Source organism: Urtica dioica, chromosome 10 (assembly GCF_054948205.1).
Source record: "Urtica dioica subsp. dioica isolate 48M chromosome 10, U.dioica_male_clone48M_v1_H2, whole genome shotgun sequence".
In the NCBI taxonomy this organism is placed as follows: Eukaryota; Viridiplantae; Streptophyta; class Magnoliopsida; order Rosales; family Urticaceae; genus Urtica; species Urtica dioica.
This window is the reverse complement of record NC_142765.1, coordinates 19,705,945-19,732,147: the sequence shown is the minus strand read 5'-3', so window position 1 is coordinate 19,732,147 and position 26,203 is coordinate 19,705,945. Positions and strand designations below refer to the sequence as shown.

The 26,203-nt window shown below is 32.4% G+C and overlaps 2 protein-coding genes across 2 annotated transcripts; both read right to left on the bottom strand.

Annotated features, from left to right (window-relative positions):
• Positions 1-357: 357 nt before the first annotated feature.
• Positions 358-4,451, bottom strand: LOC149383805 (Leucine-rich repeat protein kinase family protein). Its single transcript, XM_089628945.1, has 13 exons — positions 4,120-4,451; positions 3,848-3,980; positions 3,650-3,721; positions 3,495-3,566; positions 3,332-3,403; positions 3,179-3,250; positions 3,015-3,086; positions 2,809-2,915; positions 2,532-2,708; positions 1,754-2,086; positions 1,434-1,688; positions 934-1,067; positions 358-839 (listed from the first exon to the last, which is right to left on the bottom strand). The coding sequence occupies exons 1-13, from the start codon at positions 4,211-4,213 to the stop codon at positions 615-617; spliced, it is 1,818 nt and encodes a 605-aa protein (XP_089485071.1). The 5' UTR covers positions 4,214-4,451; the 3' UTR covers positions 358-614.
• Positions 4,452-22,247: 17,796 nt separating this feature from the next.
• On the bottom strand, positions 22,248-23,996 carry LOC149383804 (protein JINGUBANG-like). Its single transcript, XM_089629226.1, has one exon. The coding sequence runs from the start codon at positions 23,874-23,876 to the stop codon at positions 22,689-22,691; it is 1,188 nt and encodes a 395-aa protein (XP_089485352.1). The 5' UTR covers positions 23,877-23,996; the 3' UTR covers positions 22,248-22,688.
• Positions 23,997-26,203: the final 2,207 nt, after the last annotated feature.

Genomic DNA, 26,203 nt, shown 5'->3' with positions numbered 1-26,203 from the left:
GTGTCCAGGTGGAATGGAAACCCTAAAAAATAAAAAAATAAAAATAAAACAAAGTCAATAAGAATGTATTAAGTATTTTAAACCACAAGTTTCAACAGGTTTAGTCGTTGACAAAACTCTTAAGAAATAGTACACTAGACTCGCTATAAATTAATTAACTAAATAGTAAATTTAATTTACTCTTTAGTTAATTAATTTACTGCGTGACTGGTGACTACTTTTTTTTTTTAAATGAAATTTTAAGTAAAATGTTAAAAGGAGCTAGGAAAATGAAATTTTAAGTAAAATGTTAAAATGAAATTTTTAAAAAACTTTTTTTTTTTTTTTTTTTTAAACTTCAATGGTGATTTGCGCAGCGTAAAATTGAGGCTCTTTCAGCAAGCCAAGCAATGCTCTAAAACTGTTTTTTTTTTTCTTACTGGTTTACAAGAAGAAAATAAAATAAAAAACGTAACAGAATCACCATAGAAGATATCACTCAATTTTTTTTTATACATACAATGCCCCCAAGAGAGAGACATACTCACACACATACACAAAAAGATTAGTCTTAAACCCAAAACAGAGCGCCAAATTCTGGTTCAGAACAAAAATCCCGTGGAACCTAAACTAGTTCAGGAATACTCAGACTGAGACTCGTAGAAATCACTCGGGTACGGCGACATGACTTCCTGCTCAAGCATCTGCAAAACCTCGCTCATGGCGGGCCGATCATCTGGGTTCGAATCTGTACACGTGGCAGCTATTTCCAAGATCGCCTCCACCGTCTCTGCGTCCGAGTCTTTGCACCTCTTGTCCACTATCTCCTCCAACCGCTTTTCCTTCAGCACCGTATTTAGCTGCAAAATCATTTCTCAAATTTAGCCAAAAACGAACTCTAAGAGAGAGAGAGAGAGAGAGAGAGAGAGAGAGAGTGAGAGTGAGAGATTTTACCCAGCCGACGACATTCAAGCCTTGTTTGACGAAAGACGGGTCAGTAGGTCTCTTCCCAGTGACAAGCTCGAGCAAAAGCACTCCGTAACTGTACACGTCAGACTTCTCGGTGGCTCTTCCGCTTTGAAGATACTCTGCAAACAATAAGAATTAAATCATTCCATTTCTAATCCAGTTTCGGAAATTCATCATCGAATGCGATTCTGAAAAAAAAAATAGTTTTAGCTTGCAAAATAGAGCAAACGAAGATTGAAAGTACAGAAAAAGAGATGTTAATTTGAAATCAATCTAGTTGGAAATAAGGAGTTATGATTTCTAATCTAGTTTTGAAAAAATTTCATCGAATGCAATTATGAAAATTAAATTTTAGCATGCAAAATAGAGCAAAAGAATATTGAAAGTACAGAAAAAAGAGATGTTGATAATTTGAAATAAATCTTCCTAGATGCACATAATTTAAAATTTTGGAATCAATTTATTTATTTACTTAGATGTTTTACCTGGTGCTAAGTAGCCGAAAGTTCCTGCGACGACGGTGGTCACATGAGCGTCCTCGTCGACCAAAAGCTTAGCAAGGCCAAAGTCGGAGACGCGTGGCTCCAAGTTTTCGTCGAGCAATATGTTGCTCGACTTTATGTCGCGATGCACGATCTTCGGAGAGCAATCATGGTGGAGATAAGCCAGCCCTCGAGCCGATCCGAGGGCTATCTTTAGACGCTCGTTCCAGCTCAAATACCGCTCTTCCGGAGCATCATCTGAAACATAAAAAAAAGGACCATGATTGCCTGATGATACTTTTAAATTATGTCGGTTTTCTTACCGTGCAAGTAATCGTCCAAGCTTCCCATGGCCAAGAAATCGTAGATAAGGAGTCTCGAAGTTGGAAGCCGGCAATAGCCCCGAAGGTTGACGAGATTGATGTGCTTGATGCTTCCCAAAATCTCCAACTCCCTCTCGAAGACTTGATCCGAGCCTTTCCGGTTTCTGTCGATCCTCTTCACCGCGAACGTCCCACAGTCGTTCATGACCATCCGGTACACGGTCCCGAACCCGCCGGAGCCGACGATGTCCTCTTCGTCGAGCGCTTCGAGCTTCTCGATGATCTCACAAGACGGGTAAGGAAGGTCTCCGTGGAAGGTGATCAGCTTCGTGCCTAGATTTATAGATGTTAGGAATCGATGAGTAAAGCAACAAAATACGAAGAACAAAAACACACAGATATGCGTGGAAAATCCAAGGCGGGAAAAAAAAAACAGCTATATATGAGAGGACTTCACTATGTTAAAAAACGTTAGAGAGAAAAACGAAAAAACCCTAGGCGAATTTCGAGAAACAATTCGAGGGGAATTTGGTATGTCCCATGAAAAATCAGATTTTTGCACCGAATTTATAACAATATAACTATTAGCATATATTAGTATTTATTGCCTTATTTATTGTGTAAAAATAGAATAGTCTTTTGTCGTTCCCTTCGTATTGCCTAGTTTATAGAACTTCAAACTTGTGTATTTTTCTAATTATCATGATACTATTAAACCCCTAGCATTGCGTGAATCAAAAGAAATTTGTATGTAAGGCTGTTTTAAGTTTTATCTCACTCGCTTCGTGGACTCTCTGCTTCTTCACATCCGAGTAGCGTTTCGCAGCCCGTTCTTTCTTCGTAAGTAAACGGGCCAACAAGAAGAGAAGAACGGCAACGATAGCGAGTCCCAACACGGACATCGCACCGATCACCAGCCCTTTCAGATAATGCGACGACTTTTTGGCACTTGGACCTGAGGATTGACCACAAAATATAGCACGCACTTAGCAATATTATTATTTGATTTTTTTGTTGTAAGAAGATTTTTCAACATCATATAAAATTTTATTTGCCTGCTGCTTCATCGCTGGCTGCGTGAGGCAACACTGCAGGGAATCCGAGCGAAGTCCGACACGGCTTGTTGACTTGTTGCCCACAAAGATCTAGATTTCCGATGAACCTGAAGAACGTGAAAAATGCTCAAAGAATCTTAGTTCTTGAAGCCTCTTTTGGCAAACAAAATGCAAAGATTAGATGATAAAGAGAAAATAGTACTCACGATTTGCTTCCAAATTTGCTTAGAACCCCAAAGTCTGGGATTTCGCCAGTAAAGAAGTTGGTAGACAAGTTCCTGGGACAAATACATAAATCATACATTATTGTTACAAACAGCCAATTTCATATTTTATTTTAATTTATCTTCCAACAAAGGCATATACTCACAAGGCATGTAGACGAGTAAGGCGGCCGATGGAAGACGGTATTGCTCCTTTAAGTAAATTGCTTGATAAATCCCTACACGCCAATTTAATTGTGTCACAATAATAATAATAATAGTAATAGGGATATGTAAATGAAATGATAGAAAACACTCACAATATGGTAAGATGAGAAAGGTTTCCAATACTTGATGGTATGCCTCCTTGGAGATAATTTGCTCTCAAATATCTATTCACAAAGTAATATATCTTTTTTTTCAGCACTCAATACATGAAAGTAAACAAAGCAATCACTGATATTCTTTTTCTTTTTCACTCACAATGCTCGGAGCTCACGGCAATTTGTGATCTCAATAGGTATGTTTCCATGCAAGCTATTCTGATGCAGAGCCCTGTTTCACAACCAAATCGTTACAACTAATAATACTAATGAATAAAATAAAACACCTTTCTTATTTTTTTTCACAGAACTCACAATCTCTGAAGTCTACTGAGTCTACCAATGCTTGGAGATAGAATCCCTCCAAATTGCATAAAGGGCAGGTTACTAAAAAAACAGTCAAGAGTTAAAAATTAAAAAAAAATTAAAAAAAAATTTAAAAAAAAAAAAACAGTGAGCTTAAATGAATAATATGTGAAGATTGGGAAATGGGGTTTTTGAGTAATCACTTACATAGATCGGACTCGTTGGTCCTGATGGCAAGAAATACCAGTCCATCTGCAAGGAGATTCATCTGAAGGTACCCAGTTCTGAAGGAAGCTTTTGCTGTCATTCAAAGCGCTTTTGATTTCCAACAACGTCACACCTAAACCATTTTTTCATTTATTTATACATATTACTAATACTGGAAATGAATAAAGATTGAAACTTTACACTTGATGCTAAAAACCAGAGCTAAAGTTAGTTGAGAACAAATAAGAAGAACGAAAGGGGTTTCTCTTTACCATCTTCTGTGAGGGCGAGAGAGAGGAAGAACAAATTGGCTGTCACTGAAATAGCACAGAAAATCCATAGCCTAATAAAAATTGCCATTTTCATTATGCTCCAAAAATGTCTTCTTCTCTTGTTCTTCTTCCCCCTTTTTTTTCTTCTCTTTTTGAGCGAAGCCACTCACTTTCACTGCACAGTTTCAATAAAGATGGAACAAATAAACCTATGATGAGGACAAGTGAGTGTATTTAGTGAGTTGAGTTATTCTTGTTTGTTGAGATTGCCCCTTGACCAAATTTGAGGAAGAAGAGAGAGAAAAAATATTGTTTATTGTTTTCTTTTCTTTATGGGTTTTTTTAAGACAACATTTGAAAGTGTGTCGACTTTGAAAGTAGTGTGAAGAAAGAGAGAGTCGTAGCCGTTGTTTGTTTTGTGTACTTTTGTCCATTTTGTTTTGTTGAGATTCAAAAAATTGAATCTTTTTTTAATGAATAAAAATTGAATATTCATCATAGCTTCATATATGGGCTCCACTTTGTTGTTCGTTCTAACCAATAAAAGTAAGTGTCAACGCCAAGTCATCAACTTTGTCAGAAGATATTGGATAGATCTCTACACGTGTCACCTTATCAAAATGCTTAATTCACTCTCTTGTTGTTTACTTTTTTTTTAAGCAAAAAAAAAAAAAACTAAAACTTATTTTTCTTTCTTGGAGAACTTTTTTTTCTTTGCGTTGTTGGAAGAAAAAGTACGCTTTAATAATTTAGTAAGAGTTTCCCCTAAAAAAAATTGAGTGGTGTTTTTTGAAATTTTAGCCGGGAAAAGTAGAAGCTGATGAAGGGTTAATAAATCTCACCTGACACACTACAGCTGTGTGACTCAGCCTCGCCACTTGATTAGAATCAAACCAATACGATCTGAAGTGGTTCATCATGGCAGAAAATAATTAAGGCCCTTTTCTTTCTTATCAAACAAAATTGAAGGAAATAACATTTTCTTTCCGAGAATGAAAAAGAGAAATTGACTCAAGTAGAACCATTTGATAAGTTTTTTTTAATTTTTTATTAAAAACTTAATTTGATCAAAAATACTATTAAGTCACTTGTAAAAATACAATTTTATCACCAACAATAGATGTCGACTTTTGACATCTATGTCAACAAGCAGAAAACTCAAAACTTACAGATGTCAACAATAAATGTCAATTGTTGACATCATGTTGAAGGTGAAATTGTATTTGTATAAGTGATTTATTAGTATTTTTTGCCAAATTAAGTTTATGGTGGAAAATTGGAAAAAAAAAAAAAAAACTTATCAAATGGTGGTAGTTTAAGCAATTTCTAAAAAAAATGAATATATATGTTATATAAAATGAATATAACATTTTTATGATGTGATTCTTAGCATAGTCTAATTGATAATTTCACATCATTTTCAAAGTGAAAGTTGTGATTCAATCTCCACTCGTAGCTTTGCTGCCTTAAAAAACATCTTTTATGATTATATTTAGGACCTGATAGTTCCATTTTTTATGAGTTTTATTTTTAAACTTTTACTAGTGAGCCTATCCTGATCCTAGGCAACGGAGCCAGAAGAGATCGGAACTTCCAGTTCCAATGTTTGACTTTACGTTATCGGAACTACCGTTCTGATAATTGGGTGGACCGAAAGTTTCTGGTTCCGATGGCAGCTTGGAAGCAATGGAAATGATCGGAAGAAATGTCTTCTGATAAACAAAAGAGATTTTTTTACGAATCGAAAGTTAACGGAACTGGGATTTCCAACAACCTTATTAGAATTCTGGTTCCAGTTAACCTAGGATTTCTGACTTTATGTGTTGAAAGTTACTAGCTCTGATAAGTTTCGGAAGACACACTACCGATACCGGTAAATCAGTGACAGATCCAAAAAAGCTCACCAATAAGACAAATTTGAAAAAAAAAAATCATAGGGCCTAATTTGAAAAACAAATCTCAAGTGGGGCTAATTTGTACACTTTAAGGGTAATTAAAAGAAAGGGCCAAAAATATTTTAAAAAAAAATTGAGGGGGTCACGTGACTACTCTGGGTCCCATGTAAATCTGTCACTGCCGGTAATTTCATTAGCTTCCAATGTCCAAATTAAGTTGATAGCACGGTTCAAAATACCGGCGAAAATCCAGGAAAGTCGCTGGAAATGTCATTTTGGGACAGCTGACGACCGAAGAAAAGAAGAACGCTGTTTCTCATCGTTTTGTCGTTCGAAAATTGACGGCATGGGCATGTCGTTTCCAGCCGGTCATTTTCGTTTTTATATCTTAAAGTTTATAGGAAGAAGATGGAGATGGCAGCGTGAGGAGGAAGAAGAAGAAATAGGAAGAAGATGGAGATTGATGATGGTGGTTGTGGTTGTTGTTGTTGTTGTGTTTGTTTTTTTTTTCGTTTCAGTTGCAGATCGCGCACGAAGAAGAAGAAGAAAATAAACGTAATTGAGCAAGAGTTGGTTAATTGCTCAATTAAGTCATCGGCTTTTAGCCTAAGCTTCACTTCTGACCCAAAATTAACTTTTTTGTTGCAACTGGGTCCTTAATTTTTGTTGCAAATGGGTCATATCCATTTAATTCCTTATTCAAGTCCACAATTAAATGGATAATATCACACATAGTCTAATATATAATATCACACATTTAAAAATTATATATAGTATCCAATTCTATTATATATAATATCACATATACTATGAGACAATTCTAATACATAATATCACACATTTATAAATTATATATATTAAATATTATTAATAGCACACATTTATAAAACAAAAAATTAGCAAATTTGCTATTTAGCCAAGGTTTTGTAAATACTAAGTAAATAGTCATGCTGATGACGTGGCCCAATAATAGGTTTTTTTATTTCCGAAAATTGCCCATGTGCGTTTGAATTTTGAATTACATATTTGAATTTTCGGAATAAATTTTTTCCCGAATTTTTTTGAATTGTTTTCCTGATATAATGTGAAGATGATTTAGTCAATTTATGATTCCCTTTATTTTAGGAACTAAATGGACGTTGAAGTTGTATTTTATTTGTTTCTTTTTATATATCATTTCTGATATTTTCGGCCAGAAAAGTATTCTATCGTTTATTATTTAAATTCTTGTTCCTAATGCCCAGAATTTTTCAAACGTTGTTACATCTCTCTTCTCGCCATGTCTGGTTTTTCGCTTATTGAATCAGGTGATGAAAGTTTTTTATTTTTGATTTCATTGTTGAGGTTTATCACAGTTTATTTATTTATTTACGTTGGTGTTATAATGCAGTTAAGCTTTTTGAACGCCATGTGTGCATATTTACGTTGGTGTTATAATGCAGTTAAGCTTTATAATGCAATTTATATATGTAAATAAGTTAAGGATATGACAAATTATGCAGTAAATATGCGTAAATAAACACTTCCATATATCCAAAAAATAATAGTACTTAATATTTACACACATTTACTACACATATTAACAACCATTTATGTTGTAAAATCCAAGGATTGACATACTCGGTGTAAATATGTGTAAATAAAGATTCACATCCGACAAAATTTGAAACTGCCAAATATTTACTCAGATTTACTGTAAAATCACACATGCATACCTGTTAGAGCCGGAGAGAGGAGGTGGTCTGAAAAATCGTTCCAGTTCGTCGGTTGTCGCAAATGGAGTTCCTGTTCGCCGGAGAGAGGAGATGTTTTGAAAATATTTTTGGGAGATATTTTTTCTTAATGGCAAATTGAATATTGGTGGAGAGATAATCGGTAATTAATTGCAGTTATTATTCCTCGATTCTCGTTTACAAGTTACCTCTTTAATTTTTTTTTAAGTAAACCGTGTGCATGGGCGGGAAAGCCTGGGCTTTTTAGTAAATGCAGATGTGTCTTAAATGATATCTGGCTATTTACTTAGTATTTACAAAACCTTGGCTATTTAGCAATTTTAAAGGTTTGATTTGGCCATTTTGCTAAATTACCCTTTATAAAATATTATATATATACAATTTTCTATTAAAAAAGATTATATGCATAATGTATTTTCTTTATATCTGTTTAAAAATTGAAAAATATATGTATGTATTACATGTATATATTTTACCACATTTTTTCCGTTCGGTTTTCCATCGGCACGTCGGTTTTCACTTGCCCTTTTCCACATTTTTTCCGTTCGATTTTCCATCGACATGACGACTTTCCGTAAATCAAGAGCCTCGAAACGGCAACGAAAACGACATTTTTTTTCCTTGGTTGATAGTGTAGATGTGAAAAATAACTTAACCACTAGCGCTGTATTCACTTGGTATTTTATATAGCATGTTCAAATTTTGTATTCAAATTTGGGCTTCCAATGAAATGTAAATGATCAAGCATATACAGAACAAATTTGAACGTAGAAGAGGCAACAGAGAAAATACTCGCACTAATCCTCGTTGACCTCAATCAGAGAAGTTTGTCCTCTAGTATCAATCCTCGATTTAACGAAAATGAAATTTTCGATACTATTCATCTAGAGTTATTTTTAATAATATTTTAGGCTTAAAAGTTTTTATTAATTTTACTTCCGTGAATATTGTACCAGAGATAGGAAACATTTCTTCTGTTAAGGACCAGAAGTTGAACTACCGTCTTTAGCTACAGGTAGAAAGCAAGAGGATTAGATTGTTGTTTTAAGTTGTCATAAAAAAACAAATAATTGGCTACGTAGCCATCTTAAAAACTAGCAATTTGGTTTTAAGTCAACCTTTCATTAATTTCCCGTAAATAGCCATCTTGCTTACGTGCCATCTTATTAATTGAATTGGTTTTACACATTTGTCCTTACTTATTACACTCGCTAATTGAATTAGGCTGTTTTTTTTTTTTTTTTTGAATCTAACCGATTTGGAAAGATTGCTAAGTGTATTTGGAAATTTTCAGCGTTGACTTTAACTAATTAGTTTCTATTTTCGTGGCAATTTATTATGGATAAAATCTGTAAATATATTATTCATTTATTGATATTATTTGTTTTCATAATTTTAGAACGTCCAAAATATTTCCAGAATTTTTTTCAGTTTATTTACACGAATATACTGTAAATCATCTTTGTATTTACAATGCATTTTATGATAAAACAATTGGTATTGACTGTAAATCAACGTCGTATTTACAATTATGGATAAGAATTCACCAGAACCAAAATCTCAATAAATTCACAATCACTTAAACAAATCTTATACACTCAAAACCACCAGCAATTCCGATTAAAAAGAAGAAGAATAAGAAGAGAGAAAAAAAATCATCTTTGTATTTACAATGCATTTTACGATGAAACAATTGGTATTAACTGTAAATCAATGTTGCATTTACAACACTGAATAAGAATTCACCAGAACCAAAATCTCAGCAAATTCACAATCACTAAAACAAATCTCATACACTCAAAACCACCAGCAATTCCGATGAAAAAGAAGAAGAATAAGAAGAAGAGAGAAAAAAAAATGAAGGATCTTCATTAATAAATAAAAAATAAAACACTTGGGTTCTTCTTTCCCAATTCTTCTTTCCGTAAAATATTTGGGTTCTTCTTTCCCAATTCTTCTTCTTTACAGGTGACGGAGAGTCCTTCATCGCTGGAGTATCGCCGCTCCGACACCGAGACTCACCTCTCCTCTTAGGGTTTTCGTTAGAGAGGGGGGTTTTCTTTTTTGGCTGCGTGAAGATTTGGTTTTGGTCAGATGGTTTAGTATCCCGTGTTAATTGTATCCCTCAATTTACGCGATGTAGTTATGGCCGACTAATTTTTTTTTCCTTTTTAATTAATGGCTTGAAAATTTTGGGCGGGATTTGACTGGATTCTAATTAATGCACGGTTTTTTTTTTATTTTGGTGTGAAAATAGGCGGAAATTATTTGAGGTCATTCAAGTATTTTAACATGCTGTAAATAGATTGTTGTGGCTATTAACATGAAATTAACAGAAGGTTGGCTAAAATCAAATTCCCCTATAGCCGTGTGGCTATATACCTATATAACCCTAAAAAAAAAATAATAATAAAAAATTAGTCAAATAAACCACCGAAAATCTAAGAATTGCCAGATAGCCAATTTTTTATAATTTTTTTGTGAATAATCATCTCAACTTATTTACGGCACTCAAAAAGACAAATATCTAAAACCATTCCCGCTTATTTTGAGGTTTTGTTTTGTCTTTTTTAATGCCATAAATAAATTGAGGTGATTATTTACAGAAAATTTATAAAATGTTGACTATTATACAAAACGATATAAGTCAAGTGACTATTTAGCTAAAAGACCTAAAAATATTATTACAATTAGAGACAGAGGTCTTTATAGCTCACTTTGTCATATGTTTTCTATGACCAGAGCGTACAAAAGAAGCATGAATGATTTCATGCTTTTCTTCTGTTTATTACTTTTTTCTAACTCGACCATTAGTTCTAATTGTTTTGACTCTAACCATCAAAAGGTAGACGCACTTTAGTTGGAGTAAAAAGAAGAAAAACAAATTATACAGGGACAGGGGTGGCCAAAATAAGATTTTTAAGTATAATATAATAAGGGTCAATATGTTAGAGTAAATTTTTCTCTGACATCAAGCAATAATCTTAAAACGGCATTTCTTCATAAAAATATATAAACACTAGAACGGTCAACACTATTAAAATGTTATTTCATTTAAAAAAAAAACATTATCGGAATGTTTAAAAAAAAAAAAAAAAAAAAAAAAACTCATCTATCACAAATGCCCCTTTAATAATGCCTAATAACCCAATTAATAATTGCTTTATAAACCCCCCAAAAATATAATAACTATATCATACATCTCTTATGATGCCCTTCATGTTTTATGCTTTACATTTTTTCTATGGTTAAAAAAACTGCTCCATAATTTGATTTCTTAATATGACACTAACGAGTAAATAATCATGGGCATCGAACTTAGAAGAGGCCAAAAAATTTTATTTCGACCGTCCAGAACAAACCCAGCAGAACTTATATTATGGTGGGCATTAGAATTCCAATTTCCAATAATTAAAAATAAAAAAAATCTCAAATAATTGCTAAAACAATTATTACTTTTAAAAATGGTCCACTTTGAAAACATGGTTCTTATAATTTTCTATTGTTAATCTAATTTTTTTTTCTTTTTTTGGCTTTATTAATTGTAGGTAATTAGGCCTTTTGTCTCTAAGATGACAAGGCTGCAACCTTGGAGTGGAAATTACACGTAATGGAGTATTTTCTTGAATTTATTGCGAGGGTCTAAAATTTATCGTAAGACTAGTATTTTTCAACTTGTACACAACAATTTTTTTAATTATTTTACATATATTTTTAAAAAAATTGTTTGCCGTTCTCCCTCTATTTAACTTTGTTCGTTGTCTAATCTTATATTTTAAAGAAAAATAATCTCAAATAATTATTTACAGTTTGAAAAAATAATTTTTGTAAATGATTTAAACAGTCACTATCTTTAAAAAGTTAATATTTATGTAATTTCCCCACCTTTAAATTGTTAAGCGGTCTCTAAAAGCCTTGGGCTTTGAACATAACCTAAATGGACATATATAGATGGATTGGGCCCAGATCAACAACTCAGCTTATTACAACATCGTAGCTATCAGCATTTTGGATACAGTAATATATAGAACATATTAAGGGGTTTTTTTTTTTTTTTTTTTTTTTTTTTTTTTTTTTTATAATGTCTACGTAAACAATAATAATAATTGGTGACTTTGACACTTTATTTTGAGAATATTTTAAAAAATAAACTTGTTATGACAATCCTTATTGGACTGCCATCGATCGTTTGTAAAACTTCATAATTATCTGTCAATCTATATGGGTATTTTGTCTGTTTTTGAGTTTTATTGATTTTTTAGAATCAATGATCTGCGTATAGCTGTGACTGAAATGCTTTATGTGTGTCATATGACTCATTCATATTAGGGTTTGGTGAGTCGAAAAAGATTCATGACTACACGCTTTTAGGATCTTCAGCTTTTACCATGTGAAGGATCGACGTTATAACTAGTAACTACTACTCAAAATAATTAGAGTGAATCTTAATTTTCTCCAATAAATTTTTATCCCCCTGTCTATTTTGTTGACGTTCAAGAAATCTTCGTTACCTCAAAACCAATTCTCTAAGGAAAATAATCATTTTAAACAGATCTAGACACATTTTTATCTGCATTTCGGGACAAATATTTTGCATATAATTTGCAGATCTCTAGATATCATTAATTTTTGAACAATCACTTTTTTCCCTCAACATTTTTATTTTGCTTAAGTTTAACACCATTGTTTAAAGATTTATTCTACGCTGATTTTGGACTGTTGTTTAGTTGATTGTAACTAACAGGATTTGAGCCCCAAATCCGACTTAACCAGAAAACGAATAACAAAACACGATGAACAATAGACACACAGATTTATAGCGGTTGACTCTCAATGCGAGGGTTACGTTTTCTTTGTCGCTGCATATTTCACTATGAACCCCAAATCAATAATTGTGTTTACAATCTCTCTTGTGCTCTGCAGGTTTATCTGTGCATCATCGTCGTAAGGTCTTTTATAGTCATAGTCGATCAATTAGGCTCCACACATCAGCAATCTCTTATTTGGAGACTAATCTTATCACATGTCTTCATCTGCAGCGGTGACTCCGATCATCCGATCCTCATGCAAAGAGTCAACTTAATTCTAACACAATTTCCGTTTTCATCAAATGACAGAACCACTTGGAGACCGGCCGGAGGGGTCAAATGTCCCCCCTAAAATTTTGAAAATACGTACACAAAGTTATTATTTTGAAGATACACACACATACTTACCTTTAAAAAAATTTGTAGCACAAATTTATATAAACTTTTAAAACTTGCCCTCTCTTGAATTATTTTTTAAAATTTGTCTCCCTTAATTTAATTTCAGGTGCAACCGCAAAATATTACGTGACTAAAGTAATGCATTCTGACCCAATTGCCATTGTCGCTCCCGTGACCAACAGCAAGAGGTCACATACGATACGAATCAGAATCATAGCGAGGGTTTGGATTTTATATATAATATGTGCACTTATATGCATAACACACTTATCATGCTTGCCATTCGTCATTTACCCCATTTATGTAATACCCAGCCTTTGATTTTTAGTGACGTTTGGAATAAACCAACTTTTTCATGATATGTGTATTACAAAGTTGAAGGGAAGCTAATGGAGGTGGGTGTGTTTGGCTTTTATATTCTTCTTTCCCTTTTTTTCAGGATATGGAATATCCAATTCCACTTATTCTAACTTATATACAATAAGTGGTCCAACTCTGTATCGCTTGTATAAAAATCATAATTTTCCGAAACTACAACTTTGATATCCCTTGCTACTTCATAACTACAAGAGAGTAGTAGAAACGTTGGGATAAAACTATATTCTGATATGCAAGGAAAATAAAACTATACCAAGCATAACAGTTGATATGATTTTCGCAAATTATATAGTAAAGATTCTACATCTCTGTTAAACCATTTTATGAAATTCACCTTAGCTTACCTTACACAAATAGCTGTTTTAACTGTTTTGCTAAGAAAAAATTCCAACATGATTATCTTGTGATATTTTTATAATGTAAATTTTAAAGTGAAAATTGTGAGTTCAATCTAGTGAAAGCAAAACTGTCTAAGCAAAACTGTATATATATATATATATATATATATATATATATATATATATATATATATATGCTCCTTGTATAGTTAAATCTACCCTATACCAATAATTACGTGTGTTCATAAAGGTAACTGATCATTCCTTCATATATAGTGCGCTTCATGCAGTTTTAAGCTAATTTTTTAAATTAATTTTTTTTCCAGCGCTAGTTATAACTTCAATTCGTCACTTGAGATCAGTCTAGCCTAAGCCTTCACTCCTGATTGTCTCTTCTGATAATCTAAATTGTGAAATTTAAAATATTATACTGGGAAACAAACATAGGGACAACATAATTTCATTTCGTTGACTTACGTATTCCTTGCAAAACAAACAAAAACAAAAAAACACCAAACACATTCCACTAAACCATTTTCTGTTGGCACATATTTCATGTTTCCGGGGAGCCTGTAATTTCACGTATGTGATAAACACGTACACATGCATATATATCATAAGACGTCGTAGCTATTTAAACAATTTCAAACTTAGTTTCAATAAACTAGTTAATGTTTAATTTATTTTGATAAATTAAGCATTTATCAAAATTAACGTACATTTACTAAAATTAACGTATAAAAATGTTAAGTACATTAATGTAAAATACTATCTGATAAATGAGTCCAGATCATTAAATGCGGCTAAATTTTAAATATGCTTAAAACGTTGGCTAGATTACAAGTACAACGTTTTAAGTGGCTTAGTCCATGAGATTTTTCTATATCATATATATAGTTGATACCCAAAAATGTTGGAATAATTATTCAGTAATGGTTGACCACGTGTCTATAGAGAGCGAATAAATATTTTAGAGTTCTTGATGATTAAAAAAAGAATCTAACTACTTGATGTGTGAATGTGAGTGCGGTAAAAAAAAGTCTAACTAGTTGATGTATTAATATCCGTGAATTCCAATTCAGATTCAGGGAAGTCTGAATTGGAATTCACATATATTAATAGGAAAAGGAGCTTGAACCGGTAATTATTCATATATAGACCATTCTATGTTATTGACTATTTATCATTTAGTGACTTTTTCTTTTCAATGGGCAACAATCCTCCGAACATAGTTAATATTACACCGAATTGATTTAACAATCAGTTGTTTATTTGCATTTGCGCACTGCTTTATCTATTATTTTAGAACATCTTATAACATTCTTTAAATTAACAATTGTTTCTCTCTATATTATGTACTATATCTTATCTCCATCTAAATAGAATTTCATTTTTGAAATATATTGCTCTTACCAATTTAGCCGTACGTTTCTCATTGTGTTTCTAGTCCTCAAACTTCTATTGGGACCTTTTCTCATTGTATTTCACAAATATATATATATATATATATATATATATATATATATATATATATATATATATATTTGTATTCGTCCCTTGCTTTTGCTAAGAGAAAAGCCGAATTTTTCCACTACGAAAAAGTTGAAAGATCTTAACCCTAGAGTATTGTGAAGCCGATAAAGTCCTAACAACCATTAGATCGTAAAGATATTTTAGCTATAATTTGTCTCAATCGACTGAAGCAAAAAGAGGATACATATAACAAGATTAAGTTAGATGTATACGGGAAAGCCATATAGATCAAGTTAGATATATACGAGAAAGCCATATGAATATGGGAAAAAAATCTTTATGAATTGAGGAAAAAGAAAATCCACTATATAAAGTAAAGTAGTTAATTATAAAGAGTGTTTAGAATGAGAAGAATTTAGACTAGTCAAAAACCATTGTAGTAATAGACTGATTAACATCTGAAATGGTTATCGTAACGAAATCCTAAAAATACAACACACTCCACGGACATGCAAGGAAGTCCTTGACGTAGAGTTTCACGCTCATTAACTTAATCAGGACCTGTTTGATAACACTAATTAAATATAAGTGGACAAATATTAAATAATTAGGAAAACAAATTTAAGTATAGTGTTTAAACCTATACTCCATTGATATCGAGAATTGTACATAGTACTCCACGTACAATTAATGTCATATTTTCTCTCTGCACCTACACAAAAACAAAAATTTAAGGAAAAATGATATTTTTGGTTGCTCAACTTTGTCACTGGTAACAAATTGGTCTCCTAACCAAAAAAATTACATTTTTACCCCTCCGTCATAGTCACAGTTTCCCATTTGGTCCTTCTATTACTTATGTCGTCAAAAAATAAATGGAATTTGACCATGTGACTGTCATGTATTGACAATCTCCCATAGAAGAAATCCATTCGACAATGAGCCCAAAAAAATGAAAATTAAAACAAGATATTTCATTTCAAAATTATCTCAGAAATTCAAAAATAATTACTCGTTGAGTAAAAACTTTCGAGGACCTCACAGCTTCTGTCACTAATGACGACGATGCCATTGTCATCGGAGATTACCAATATACCCTTTTTTCCAACACATGACAGTCACATGGTCAAATCCCGTTTATTTTGACGACATAAGTAACAGAATGACCAAATGAGAAACTGGTACTATGACGAATGGGTTTAAATGCAGTTTTTTTTATTCGGAGACCAACTTGTTACCGGTGACAAAGTTGATGGACCAAAAATATCAGTTCTCCAAAACTTAACTAAATTCAGTAGAAATATTGATATGCAAAATGTTTATACAGTTATTCGGTTTAAGATCGTCATGAAGCGGAGAAAAGATGCAACAGTTAATTAATGAACAAATAACTCGATCTCAAGTATTTAACTTGAGTGACACTATCTCCTTCTTATAAAATTTTCTTTTGCGTGCATGAGGGCATGAGTTCAACCCCCAAAATTCATTATTTGAAGTTTAAAGAATTTTTTTATAATCCGACATATTTGAATGAAGTAATCAAGTATACATATGTGAATGTATTAACGAAAAATAGTAAAAAATAAATAATTAATGAACAAAATTATGCTATAAATAAAATAAACTTTATTAGTGAAAGCAAATTTGAGTGACCAACATAATTCTATTCAATTTATTCAAGAAAATCTGACTTTGTGTGCCTTTTAGTTAATTTCTATTTATTTGATGTAGCTACGCTTTCATTTCATTCACTTTGACTGATCTATTATTTGGCTACTCAAAATCTGTACTCTATAGTCAATCCTTAGAGCATCTTTAATGGTTTCTTGCTTAACAATTGTAGGGATTTGCTTGTAAATATAAAAAATGTTTAGCTAGTTGCTTAACCATTGTTTTGCATATTGGCTATTGATTTAGCTAAGCAAATCTAAGCAAATTGGCTCTATTAAGCTAGTTGCTTAACTATTTAGCTCTAGAAAAATCTATGTGGCAAATAGAGCTAATACATTTAACTAAACCATTAAAGATGCTCTTACTGTTCACGGTAGGATATTCACCTCTCGGTGTTTCAAAAGATAATTTGTGTTAATTTTTGGTGGTATTCATTTATTGTTAATTGTTATCCCATATTTAATTGATTTTGTTAACTTTGGAATTTGGATCAAAACACATGACACTTTCACATATTTTAAGTATTTTATTTAAATGATTTGAACTTTTGAGTTTATTATATTTATGAAAATCTATAATATATAGAGTTATATTTAATATTATTTTATAAAAATATATTCGTCATTATATATGCATTGTCGGTACGTAGTTGGTCAAGTTAGTGATAGTATTTTAATTAGTTATAAAATATATGTTGTTACCTCATTATTAAAATCAGACCCTTAAATTGATATGGGTATCAATATGTTAATCTTGGCCCCCTCCTGGAAAACATTCAAAACTTCTAATGCAAGTTAAGCAATATAGGTGTATTAATATATATATACAGTGACGGAGCCAGAAAAGCCCATCGGGGAGGTTCATTTGAAAAAAAAATTTCAGAGGGGCTTGATTGTAAAAATTTATAAAAATTGGGCCAAAAGTATAAATTTTCAAAGGAAAAAAATGTTATTTTTTTTTTAAATGGGCAAAAAGTGCAAAAATTTTTTTTTGAGGAGGGGCTTAAGTCTCTGCTGGACCTATACTGGATCCGTCACTGTATATATATATATATATGCATAGGTTAACTATAATAATAACCTCTTTTTTTAATAAATAGAAAGTATAATACATTTGCATTATATATATATATATATATATATATATATATATTTATATATATATATATATTAGCCTATTGCATTTGCACCTTTAATTTTCGTCCATATCATGTAACTACACAATTCTATACAACCTATGAAAATGCACGGATCGATGTCAATATCAGATGTAAGTGTGGTATATAACTATATATACATATATAGCATTTATGATTACATTAAATAAAGCCATTAACATATCTCTTAATGGTATGTGATAGGTCTAACTCTAAAAACGATAGATCTTCAATTAAAGGGTGAGAGGGTGGCTAGGTCAAATCGCTATCTATAACTACAAGGTGCGTTAAATAAAAAAACAAAACAACTAAAGGCACGAGATATAAAGATGACCGTTCATACTTCATGGCCTAGCTAATAGCCATGTAAGAATTTTTTTTTTTTTTTTTTTTAAAAGAAGTTATATAAGTACCAAGTTTCAAATACTTGTTTCAACCAATATGGCTCCTAAAGAGCTTAGGGCCTACTCAATTTGTGCCCTTCAGGTGAGCGAAAATGTATTTAGATTTTTTCTCTTTCTTTGATATAAATATTAAACCGTCTTTCACGGTGGTTTGCCTTGTAAAAATTTATCTATTTGTTTATAATTGCTTTTGGTATACTAGTGGTTTCATATTTTTTTTTTAAATTATTTTTAATAATTTGAGATATTTTTTGGTATATATATATATATATATATATATATATATATATATTTATCGTTGTGCAAATTTGAATTCGTATCTTGATTATGTGTACATATCTTTAAAATTTGTTTTTTTGAAAGGCAACGCAAATCTTATTAACGCCTAGGTAAAAAAATTTCCCTTTTTTTTAAATTTTTTTGGAGCACTGTCATTTGTCACGACTCACGAACTTAGACGATCCACCCAGTGTTTGACAAGTTGACACAAGTGGACAATTTTAAATAGTTTTTAGTGTTTATCATTTTGGGTACTGGGGAAAATCGTGAGTCATAATTCGTGTCAAAAATCATTTCCGATTGTTTTGGGTATTGTAGGATCATGATAGAGCAACAATTATTTTGGCTATAGAACGTGTTGGATTCCAGCTAATATATAAGATGTGATAAATTTTCTCTGTTTTCCTTAGGTCAATAATTATTACGTAGAAACCTAACATCAAAATACAATTCCTTGTTCAAATCATACACGTGTCTCCGCATAAGGGTTCTCGTCATAGACAGTAGACACACACATATAGCTCACTTATATAAATAACCGTACACCAAATCATAATTACCACTAATTATTCTAATCCTTTTAGGTATAAAAGCCGCATTATTCATACAAATATAAAATCTATGGTGACTAAAAAAAACTTTTTAGTTGCATTGTGCCTGACATTATTCAAGCTAGCTAATAAAGTACGTAGGTTTGATTTTTTTTCATCTTTTAGTAAGATAGTAATTAATTAATGATATAGGTTCTTTGATCCGTCATCCATTGTTTATTTTTCTCTTCCCTTCTATTACATTATATAAAGAGAAAAGAATTTCCAGAAAAGAGAGATATTTATACACAGATATAGATCTTTTACTATATCAATATAAATAGGTTTGGGAATATGTGGCATGTGAGAAAATTGACATTTACCTAACATCTTATTGCTTTTAATAATATGTTCTATGGCGTGTCAAAGATTAAGGTCTTCCTTAAATTGATTTGCTGTTGCTGGTATAATAAAAGTGTTAAGGGTCCTATTAGTGCATACAAACTTCAATGGAATAATTAATATATAATTTGATACCTTCAATTAAAGAGTGCCATTTGATATAAAGCAATTCTATATAATGTAACTTTTTTTTTGGGGGGGTTGATATCTTGGTTTAAGTTTGGTCGGGCTTAAATTATTTTTGGTTCTTCCTTTCCGTCTCTAAAATATAATTCTATTTAGTAAGGCTGGTTCGTTCAAAAGGGACACTAGCTTATTTATTTTTATAACTACAGAAACGTCATTCACGTTAATGAAATCTACCCTTCTGTTGTTTATTTTCCAACAACTTGTATATATATATATATGTATGTGCTGGTTTCCTAGTAGATATAAACACGGTTTGCTCTTGAAGAATTCATCGAGATTATTTATATTTTATTTATGTTATTATACTAAGCCCACCTTGGTTTATTTTATAAAATCATCTCACACTAACGTTGTTCACGTTATTGATTACAGATAAGGAGAAACTTTGATCACACGATAGTTTGTCTGAAATACGTTCATGACAACGAGAGTTTCTCGTTCCCAGTCTCCCTATGATCATGTGCAACCTATATCAAACGAAAAGACAGCAACATGATACCAAAAAAATACAATTATTTAAATATATCATGCCCCTGCTATTGGAATTTGAAAAAAAAAAAAAAAAAAACTATTTCTTTATATAGGCCCCCCGTAAAAACGGCGAGTATTAGAATGCTTACACAAAATAATGGTGATCATCATAACGCAACCTTATATTAGATTCCACATCAATTTCTTTTTCCTTTTATGTCTTTCATTTAATTATAGTTTATTATGCATAACTGTTAATACACCCTAATTATTTTCGACTTGGTGACCTTGCTATATTTTAATTATAGGGGCTCTACGTGAACATTGCTCTCACCATTCTTGGAATAGGATAGTGAGAGCAATGAAAAAACGTTAAAATATACTTTCGTTTACTAATATATGCCTCTTAACTAAGCCATACGAAATGGTTTAATTTGAGCTTTAAATCCAACTTAATAAAAAAGCAATTTAAATCACAAGAAATTTATAGTGATTCACTCTCAAAACAATATTTACGTCCACTTTATTGGTGGATCGAACGTAAACCATCATAAGATCTTCGTAATCTTATTATTAGGATGAATTAGAATCCACAATTCAACATAAATGTCCTAAAAAAAGTTTGTTTCCTTATCTTAACCACTCTTCTCACAACAGAAAACATCTTTAATAAGCGGAATTTTGTAAATGGACAAAATATTCTTCGCACTTAACCTAAATGATATTGTCTCCAATACAAGTCCGATCCAAGCTAGCACTACTCCAAGTATACTTTTATTTATTTATCATTTAGTAGAATCCACATACATAAATCCAGCCACCTGTATAATATTCCTTCTCATATATATGGATTTTAATGGAATTTCCATTCATTCCTTCCTTATAATAACAACGGCCCTAAATCATGGATTTATTTTTTAATCACAAAGCTATCAATAAAGAAGTAACGTTTAGTCCTATCTGCCCTATAGAAGAAACAACCTTTGTATTATTTTATATTCTTTCTAAATAAAGACTACACACTATTTTATCAAAAAAATAAAAAGAACACTACACACTATGATACCTTCTATTCCCTGCAGAAGCAAAAACCCACATCGATGATTGAAAGTAATAGTAAATTATAGTCAAAAACACTTTTGTCCATGTGATGGGTTTCTATATATATTTGGTAGGTTATTTAATGTATTAGAAATTATAATACTTAGCCGCTTCTAGAACATTAACGACAGACTATTTAAAACGAGTCAATCATATATTTATATTCATACAAAAATTTTAGGTTATTTATTTTCTTTATGATTTAAAGTATGAATACAAAATCACACAAAGTTACAGCTCATTTTGTTAAAAATAAAGATGTCAACACATAAGCGTTGTAAATAGGGAACAATATACAGTACGTTCTCCCCTAAAATCATATAAAGAAGAAGAAGATCGGATAAGAAAAAAATGTGTCACAAAAGGCCCACATTTCAACTAATCCTTGGAAAATATTGCACTTGTTGTAATCCAACTATATTTAATTACATAATATCTGTCCCATTTAATATATATATAATATAGTGTCCTGTGAATATCTTATTTTAAACTTTCTAATTGATTATTTCCGTTATTACCGTCCATTTTTTTATTGTAATAAATTTATAATTGGGAAATAGTATTATAATATGAAAGATCGTTGGCCCAAGCTAACGTACGTAGGATATTTGGACAGATGGTCTCCATCGATGAATTCAACCTGCTTAATTATTTCTCTCTCTAATGAACTACATATGTCGTCAAACATTGTCAAAGGTAAGTTGAAAATAATTTTTATATTGAAAAAAATTAGGCAATACTATTATACAAGATATTCATATCCCCATAATTTATATAGTACATATGCATGTGTTTATTATCAGAAATATATACAGGCTAAAATACGTATATAATCTCATCGCATAATGTAGTACTTTTATTATTTTATTTTTTTGGAATAACATAATGTAATACTAAATACTGGAGTTCGATTCCAATAAACTCACAACTACGTACATTGAAATTCGAAAAAAAAAAAATAGAACATCAAAGTCATAATCCGGCATTAACACGCTTAAAACAACAAACTCTAATTCCCTCTCTTCAACAACATTAACTTACAAACCAGATACTAAGAAAAAAAATAATTCAACATAGCATATAATTCAGTGAGAACTTAAACTAATACAATGTATACATATATATCTATAAACCCATATTTCTCCCGCCTATACCTACACACACACACGGAATCCGCAGCAAAAATAAATAAACTCCGTGACCTAGCTAATGTTAACGGCCATCAAAACATAACCCGTTTCCATCATAAATTTTTTTTCCATGTACTACTTTACTTACTCACCCTGTGATCAATATTTATTTTTTATTTTAAAATTATATATTAAAAAAAAAAAAAAAAAAACTAGATTGTAATACTAGGAACAGCAATCTGCCAAACCTTAACTTCGCAGTCCAAACCACCACTGTATACCAAGTAAGATTCATCATCATCATCATCACCACAGTCAGGAGGCCCAATCACAGCCGTCAAACACTTGACAGGCCCAGCGTGGCCGGTGAACACGGCCACACAGGAATAACTCCGCTGGACGCCCCTCCAAACCCTAACGGTCTTGTCGGCGGAGCCGCTGAAGACCAAGTCCCCCGCGGCGGCCAGGCAGAGAATCGGCCTCTCGTGTCCCCTCAGAGCCCCCAAAACCACCATCCCCCAATTATCTCCGTCGCCGGAGACGACTCTCTCCCACACGACGAGGGAGCGATCCCCCGCCCCCGAGTACAGCACCGCTCCCCCGCGCCCCACCGCCAGCGCGTTGATCCCCGACCCGTGCCTCTCCAACGTCGCCACCTGGCAGTGCCGCCGCTGCTGCTTCTCGTCCCTCATCCAGACCTTGATCTTCTTGTCGGCGGAGCCGGTGAACACGTGGCCGTCCGGCGACGCCACGAGGGCGTTGACCGCGTCGTCGTGGGCGTCGTTGACCGACTCGAGGCACCGAAAGTCCTTGGTCCGCCACACTTTCAGGGAGCGGTCCCACGAGGCCGAGTACAAGAGCTCTCCATCCGGGGACAGCGCGAGGGCCGAGACGGCGTCCACGTGGCGGACCCACGTGGACGTCTTGTGGCGGCGCACGTGGACCCGGGGAGTCGCCAGGCTGGCGGCGCGGTCCCCGAGCGTGGGGAGCGTCGCCAGCTTGGCGGCGGCGCGGGGATGATCCTGATCGTCCGTGGCCCACACTCGGATCTTGTGGTCCTGGTGGGCCGTGAAGAGGCGGGTCCCGCCGGGGTCCGCCACGAGGGACTTCACGGCTCCGTTTCCCGCCGGAAACGAGAACAGGTTGTTGTTGGTGGCGGTGGTCCAGGAGGCGATGTGGTGGTCGGAGGAGCCGGTGAAGAGGGCGGCGCCGGAGACGGCGATGGATGACACGGCGGCGGAGTGGGCGGTGAAGGAGTTTAGGAGGCGGTGGGTGGAGGAGGAAGAAGAGTCGGAGGTGGTGGTGAGGGATGGGAGGGATCGGAGGCTTTTCTGAGAGGAGAGGGTTGTGAGTGTTTTGGGGTGGAAAGTTATTTGGTCGTCCATTGCTATTGTTCCCATGTTGAGTGAGAAAAGGGAATAAAAAAAAAGGGGACGGAGTTTTGGGTGTGTATATATAGGGGAAAACAAATCATTTCATACGTGTATTTTTTTTTTTTTTTTTTGAGAAGGGACGTATTGATCAACATTATATAATATATTAACAGTACAAATACATATTGTATTATTGACCAAAATTACATAATATATTTTAAGGGATTATGATAATAAATTTTTCACTCGTAAGAGAGTATGCATTTATGCAGCTTAAAGAGCTTATTGATCACTAAATCGAATTAGCTACTACCAGTATGGTACCTTTATCTTTTTTCTTTACTAATATGCTATGTTTCGCATGGCTGTTGGTCTTGAAAAAGAGTTTGAGAGGCCAGTTTGGTCATTTTTGTAATTTAGAAAGAAAAGTAAAAGAGATTATAATAATTAATCAATGCTATTTATCATTATATCCGTTCGTCTCACTTATTTGATGTTTAGAGTAAAATAATTACTTGGAAATTAATTTTTTTATCTTAAATTAAATAAGGATCTAATATAGATGGGATTTGAATAGTTTTATATTTATATAGTAAATTAATGAAATTTTGGTTTCCTAAAAGTGCGTGATGCGCATATCATACTTTTATTGTCTGAAGCTTATAGACACATAAAAATTGAGTTATTGGACGAAATGACTTTTGATAAGATGGAACTCTGATCTTTAATAGAAGGAATATATATATATATTTTTTTTTTGCTATTAAGGATTGAAATTCGGGCCAAATCAGAATGGAACATTCCTTGAGTTTATTACGACACTATTCACAAAGTAAAAAAAATAATTACAAAAAATTCAAACTTAAAATATATCTTATCGTCCAAAAATAAAATGAAAAATACTGAAACTGTACCATAATTGAACAATATCGGATCAGAATTTGCAGTTCTATGAAAAGTGTCAAAATAGACGGAATTTTCGGTTTGTTATTTACACAAACATATCATAAATATCAACCATACATAAAAAAAGAAAGAAAAAAAATTCTTATTAGCAATAATGCAAAATTTTATGCTCAATAAATGAGTTTTGCAATCACATCTTTCAACTAATATCAACACGATGTATCACTAATGTAAGGGAGACAAATTTTTAATAGAAGTAGAATGAACATACGAGCTACCAATCATGTTGCTCAAAATATATCAGAAACCACCATTTCATTTCCATTCATAACTTAAGGTTTTTATTTATTTATTTGACTAATGACTATTTGATTAGGAAATTCAACGCTTGTGGTATTGTCTCACACACACACACACACACACACACACTCATATATATATATATATATATATATATATATATATATATATATATATATGACTTGTTGCATAGAAAATTTGGATCATTAAAATGAAATATATCTTGTTGTAAATAACCGATTGTGGCTAAAGATTGAACATAAAAAAAAAAAAGAAAAAAAAGAAAAAGAAGAAGATCTTGTTACTGCCAAAATATGACTGTTATAAGATAATATGAGTTATTCTCTTTTCTAGAAATAATATAAATATTATTTTAAAATGTGATAATAGTTGTGTCATGGATCTTGTTATGTTTGTATATTGAAAAATATATCTTATTAATTACACGTGTCATGCATATTCTTTTTGCCATAATTTCAAACAGCATAAACGTACAGCATGGTCATACACATATTACATTACACGTGAATTAAACGTCTACCTGAATTAGAAATGTCATTGTAAATCATATATTACTATTATTATTATTTCTTTCGAAATTACGTATAATGTTTATATATTGCAATCGAAAACATATATTACGATTATTCTCCTTTTCCTAATTCGTTTTCAGAAGAAAATAAGACAAATTTAAGTAAGACGTTCGGAAAATAATAATTCCTCATTAAAATAACATTTCATCATCAGTGTCAAGCATCACCGCCCTAGTTATTTATTCATCACAATAATTCAGATATTATAACTGTTTTTTTTTCTGTCCCAATCTGTTTTAGTTGTTATTTATATGATGATATGCACCGGCATAATATATATAAGAATAAAAAAAAACATGCATGTTGATACAGCATCATACTTTCATATTTAAAAGCGACTGCTTTTTGGTGAATAAATTACGAGAGAAAGTGGCACAAAAGATCTACATTTTGTTATAATAAGAGCAAATCGTACTGTCATGTATATGCATATATATATATATATATATATATATATATATATATATATATATATATATATATATATGTATGTACACATAAATATAAAATATTAGAATATAGATTATTTATGTGAGCACATACAAACACATAAAC